Here is a 6,355-nt window from a genome sequence, read left to right on the forward strand (position 1 = left end):
ACACGCAGAACACGCTGCTGCACGTTTGATTGGCAGCTGCTGTGTCTTTGCCTTATTATGCCTTTTTCTCTTCTCTCCTCCTCCTTCTGCACAGAAGGCAGTGAGAAATAAGGAGGCATTTTCTAATGGTTGGAAATTGCAGCCAATAAAAAACATCTGTCGATTGTTTCCCTTACTTTATTTTTTTCTTTTTATGTCTTGTTATAATTTGATCAGTCAAATGTGGGACTTTGAACTTGCGCGACACCAGGACAAGAGTGAAACATGTGAGACAGTCCTGCACAGTTTGCCTGGGGCTGCAGGTAAATTACCTGCTGATTATAACTGTCCTCTGTTGTGTGGATGAGAGAAGACAGAGGAGCTGCTCCTGTCCGAGCGCGTTCACTGAGGGACGGYGCACAGGAGCTGCGGGTGTGCACGTGTGTGTGGTGAAGGGAGGGTRTGAGGGCAATATTATCATTACTAATATTAATACTGTTGCCATTATAGTTGTACACTTAATAAGAAGTGCAACCAAGGGCGACAGATGGAGCATAAAAAAACCTGGTTCGACAGGGGCACTTGATGGTCTGGAGGGAAAAGGGCAGGTGCTCGAGCACCACCTGACGTCTACAGTATCTGTGCACGTCCCTATGAAACATCAACCTTATTCTTCTGACAAATAAGCTGTGGCTTCAGGTTTTGTGAGTCTAATCTCTAAACAATAAGACTGAGACAATAAAAATCAAAGATGCTGTGTGTTCATCTGGCATGAGGAAAGAAAACACCCGACTTATTCGGCTGATTGACAGCAGGAATCTGTCTCTGTGTAAACTCTTCTGCACAGAAACATGATTCAATTACAAAAATTGTGCCAAAATAAACAACCGTCTTATACAAAGTTGACTTGACACAAATAATGTTAGAAAATCTGCTCTCACCGTCATTACATATTTGAATGAGAGTTGTTTTAGGAAGCAGGTCCTCCCTGGTTCTGTAAACTGGGATCATACTTTCTATTCTAATGCAGATAAGATACTGACAACTCAAACACTCAACACAAAAACTGATCTGTTTCACTGAGACAGCCTTCCTGACATCTTCTCTTTATTCCAMGTAAAACAGCTTAACTGAGTGCATAATGTAGAACTAAAAAAGAAAAAGATAATTAGCTTATGTACAGTATAAGAAAACCACACTGGAAATTGATTCTGAAGAAACTATTGTGATAAAGGATCATTAGAGTGATGCAACAGCTGACTATAAACCTTTTAATACAGGAAATAGCTGATGTGAAGAAGAGATGGAACAACTATTACTAACATTGTGCCCTAAGCCTCTGAGGTCCTGGACCTGCAGGTACAGCTCAGTCACTCTGAATAGAAAGGTACGCCCTCTCTGCCACTCAAAAACAGAGACATCAAACTTTACACCAGCTTTTAAATTGTGTCAATTGGCCAAGTAAAACTCAAATTCTGATAAATAGTTTAAGCCACCCCGGCCAGAATAATCACCCCGCATGTTGCAGCGGCAGAGAAGAAAAAAAGAYGAGAAAGTTGAATGAAGTTTGGCGGCGATGAAAATGTAATGTTATGCATACTGTTCCCTGAAGGAAAGGAACGAGGTACAACATCATGTATGGGAACCACGCTCCTGCGTGTCCTGGCTGAAGCCACCTCTAATCACGCCTTTAGGCAGGTGACGTGATGACGACAGATGTCAGGCTCCGCCTGCACATATAAATATTGTCGCATCACCGTCACTCCTTAGTTCAGTAACTGCTCTTCACCGAGCCCAGCTGTGCAGCGGGGCCTCCATGTGTTGTACCTCGTTCCTTTCCTTCAGGGAACAGTAGTTATATGCATAAGGCTTGAACTACTTCAGTTGGTGTGCAATGAATCTAAAATATWTGAAAGTTTAATGTTTATCAGTACATTACAGAAAATAATGAACTTTATCACAGTATGCTAATTTTTTAGAAGGACCTGTATATATATTTTTTTATTGTTTTAGTCACAGAAAGAACAATCTGCAGCAAATCACAAATTCTAAATGATAATAAATTATAATTATAAATGTTTTGATCTCCTGGTTTACATTTTGGAGTCTCAGAGCCACATTTTGTTTTTGATCATTTCACCCAAAATAATGACAAGAGATTCAGATGTGAGTAAACCTGAACAGGACAAAGAAAACGACCAAAACAATATAATGTAATGTAATCTTCTGCCTTGATCAGAAACTGTTTGGATCAATGGCAAAAATGTTTGTTTTTGTAACGTCACTGCTTTGTTCTAAGGCCTGAGAAAGTTTGCATTTTAATGAAAATACTTCAATAGTTTTGTTGTTTGCTAAATTTGTACATATTTATGAACATTAGTGTTCAGATTTGCATTAAAAGTTATAAAAACRATTATGAACACTTGGGGTTTTCACAGTTTAATATAAACAAGTTTTCTACTCTGATTTTATGGTTTTTGTGTGATTTTCGGTCTGCTGTGTTGATACAGTAAAAAGTCAAATGTAAAAAATAACTTGGATGTTTTCAGAGTTTCGTTAACGTAGCAGTTAATTTAATAATAAAGCTGTTCCTCAGTTTTATAGTTTTGAGATGTTTTCAGGCTGTGAGGAATAGTAAAGAACAGACCTGTTGTTGTTGAGCACGCTGCTGTAGGAACCTCGGGACAGTGAGCTGGGGGAGGTGGGCGGGGGGGAGCAGGTCCCAGCTGTGGCCGACCTCTTCAGGAAGGGGTCTGCGTTTATGGTCTGGAGGGAGATCTGCTGTAGACTGTCTGCCTCTGTGAGGGAAGAGCAGGAGATCAGCGCCTCTGATGACGAGTGGAGCTAATGTCTGAGCAGGTGGGGACTTACGGACGGCGTTGTTAGAAAGAGGGACGTCCCACTCGGGAGAAGCGAACTCCTTCTCGCCTTCGGAGCTGCTGCTGTGGCCCAGCTCCGGGACCGAGGAGCTGGACGACAGCGTGGCTAAAAGAGAAGGGCGCCCGTCCTCCGGCTTCCCACCTACGGAGGAAAAGCAACGTGTCACACGGGCGRACCTGAACAGGAAGTGAAACACACCGGGTGGTGGAGAACTCACTCCTCTGTTTCTGTGTGGGTCGGCTCTTTGGGATGATGGGGTGGAGGGCTTTGGTTGAGAAGCTCCTTCGTTTGTTCTCCAGTGGCGTTACGTAAGGCAGCTCCAGAGAACTACGAGCCCAGAGAGAACATTTAATAAAAACAAACACAACAGATTCTTTGTCACTAAGTTTAAAAAAGCAAACCTGGATTTCTCTGCTTGAATCTCTTTCTTTGAAGCTTCTTGTCTCTTTTCTTTGGGTTTGCTTGGGAAATTTGAAGTTTCTTCTTTCTCCTTTCCAGATGCCGCCGTCCTTCCTTTCTTCTTTACTGGTTCCTGTGACGTGAGAGGCATATTTGAAGTATGGATGGCGTGATTTTTGATTCAATCATCTATCGGTGATTGAAGGGTTGGAATGCGATTTTTTTTTTTTTAAGGGCAATCTTAATTAATTAAATGCTGTGCCAGTGATGTAAAATAAATTTTAAATGCGCCCTTCTCTGTAAATTAAAATGTTTTAATCATCATCATTGTGATCTGTGCAAATGAGGGAATARAATAATTAATATACAGCGCTGCGTCTCTGTTTTTTCTTCTCGGAGTCGGAGCCAACATGCACAGCTCCTGTTCACGTCTCTCCTCGTCATCTATTTGCTTTGGTGCACTACAAATGACCCAAATAGTGCTATATTATAACGTTTAGTTACAAAACGAATAATCCATGACAATCATACATTTGAACAAATAACTTTAACCAGTTCCGAACCGGACCGGAGCACACTCCCTCACCCYTGCTTTTCCCCGTCACTCTGGGCTCTGGTGTGTGTGTTTGAAGTGTGCCAACCCGCGGGTCGAACTTTTCACCCTCCTCCATGTAAGAACACATACGAACTATATGGTGTGATTGGTCAGAAGTTTGTGGGAGTGTTTGTTTGTGCTAAAAGCGCTCAGACGCTGCGTTTGCTTCAACCACTCGCTTTAAAAAAAAAAAGAGAGAAAAAAAAGTGACTCGTTCAAAACGCCGACTACCTACCAGGAAGCAGCGATTAATAAAGATAGTCAAATGGCCAAAACCTCATAAAAGGGGATAAAATAGACTATTTTCATGGCGAAATCTGACTGATAAAACCTTTTGAGCTTAAACCTGGACCAGTTTGTGGATAAACAACTTGAGTGACGAGTGTCGGACTTTTATTTTTCCGCATTGGACTCCACCGGTAGAGAAATTCCCTGTAGTGACGGATGCAGCAGCGGGGAGGGGGGTTTCCCAGGAGCTTGGCGCGGGGGTCTCAGGAACTATGAAAGGTGTGTGCGAACACGAATGCCGAATAACCACGTAATTTACAAGCGACTTTAGGAAAAAAGAAGCTGTCGCTAATAATAAGCGAGCCTGCTTGCCTTTTTTTCCCCCTTTTTTTAAACGTAAATGCGCATGCCTTATCAGCCGACTGGATCGTCTATCGGCGATAGCCAGTGACAATCTTATGATCTGAAAATAGGGACGTTTTCCCATCCCTAATTTGAAGTGAATAAAGTGTGGACAGAGTTGCTCTTTGGACTGTAACCGTACATCACGGTGGACCTCTTTGAGGTTCGTCTCCACATCTGGATTGGAGGTCTCTGTGGTGGTGGAGGAGCTGTCGTCGTTGTCCACCGTGTCCTCTCCTGCACTCTTTACAGATTTTTTCTCCTTTTCTTCCTTCTTTTTAAGGCCTTTCACTTTTGATTTTTGCTTCCCTTTGTTTTCCAACGCTGAAAGCAGAAGAATATATTAAAATCTGAAAACGGCACATGAGCACATTTCTTGTCTTTTGGTGAAAACAAACACGAGTACCTTTGTTTTGAACGGACCGAGAGGTCCGCTCCTGTAGAGCCTCGGCAGCCAGCGACTCTGGACGGTCCAGGTCGTTGTCCATGGCTCCTACCAGGCTGGCGTATTCTGGGTCCTCGGGGCAGGGGTCTCTGTGAGGAAGTGACGACCCAGCTAAACTTTGACTCTGGGGGTCCGGTTGTTTAATGTTCCGAGGTTTTCGACTGATTAATTGGCACGGAGCTGCGGGGCCGTCTTGACCTGACGAGGAACTTCCTTTGGACAACTGAGATGAAATAGTTTGCATAGATGGGGGATTAAAGGAGATCCTGGACCTCTTATCTTGGCTGTCCGAGTCTGATAAGGTCCGACTCTTGTCTTGTCGGCCTCCCACTCGGGCTGTTCCATTACTGGAGGTGTATAATCCTCTGGAGGTCTGGGTCGCCTCGCTGTGGTTGTTAAACCTGAATGATGACAGGCAAGTCTGTTAGGTTATAGTGTACCCTTTTCAATCCCATTTAATCCCAAATTAAAATTCAGACTCCTTCACTGTGCAATTTAATTATGAGTATTCAGTTTCTTTCTGTTGATCTGAGCAGCAAATACAAGCTTGAGCAGGCTCCAGTAGCCAGGATGCAAATACAGCTGGGATAAAAAGTCTGAACTGCCCTATCAAAGCTTTGTGCCCTCGCTTGGTCTCCCCCAGATTAAATATACAAATTATCTCAATGACTGGTGATAAGGGCCGGTGACAGAACCAGACAAGGACAAGGAGTTCAGTGGCTAACTGCCAGTGTCCACAGACAGTCCTCTGTGTGATTACACAGGCAGTAATTACATAAAGATTTCTTGGATCACAATAAAGCCTGAAACTGAAATGTATGAATGACAGTCTGAAGTAAACTGGGCATTTTGCAGATTTAAGAAGTCATAAATGGAACAGAGACTCTTTGGGTGTAACTTTACTGTCAACAGCTGAGACGGCTGTGAACTCAGTAAACAGGATGAAAGTTTTGAATGACTTTAGTTAATTACAGCTGTTCCAACAGGTAAACCTGCAAATTCTCACTGACAGGTAAACCTGCAAATTCTCCCAGACTTACAGGTAAACCTGCAAATTCTCCCAGACAGATAAACCTGCAAATTCTCACTGATTGACAGGTAAACCAGCAAATTCTCACTGACAGGTAAACCAGCAAATTCTCCTAGACTGACAGGTAAACCTGCAAATTCTCACTGACAGGTAAACCTGCAAATTCTCCCAGACTGACAGGTAAACCTGCAAATTCTCCCAGACTGACAGGTAAACCTGCAAATTCTCACTGATTGACAGGTAAACCTGCAAATTCTCCCAGACTGACAGGTAAACCTGCAAATTCTCCCAGACTGACAGGTAAACCAGCAAATTCTCACTGATTGACAGGTAAACCCGCAAATTCTCCCAGACTGACAGGTAAACCCGCAAATTCTCCCAGACTGACAGGTAAACC

General features: G+C 43.1%; 1 protein-coding gene across 1 annotated transcript in view; it reads right to left on the bottom strand.

The window, feature by feature from the left end:
* The window catches only part of tmem131 (transmembrane protein 131), a gene marked incomplete in the record, with an annotated part of 75,676 nt that overhangs the window by 13,755 nt on the left and 55,566 nt on the right, over window positions 1–6,355 (bottom strand). Inside the window, 6 exon segments of the mRNA XM_014023043.1 lie at window positions 2,627–2,777; window positions 2,851–3,000; window positions 3,077–3,186; window positions 3,261–3,391; window positions 4,626–4,807; window positions 4,890–5,329. Coding sequence (XP_013878497.1) covers window positions 2,627–2,777; window positions 2,851–3,000; window positions 3,077–3,186; window positions 3,261–3,391; window positions 4,626–4,807; window positions 4,890–5,329 — 1,164 coding nt within the window.

Source organism: Austrofundulus limnaeus, unplaced genomic scaffold, assembly GCF_001266775.1.
Source record: "Austrofundulus limnaeus strain Quisiro unplaced genomic scaffold, Austrofundulus_limnaeus-1.0 Scaffold355, whole genome shotgun sequence".
Lineage (NCBI taxonomy): Eukaryota > Metazoa > Chordata > Actinopteri > Cyprinodontiformes > Rivulidae > Austrofundulus > Austrofundulus limnaeus.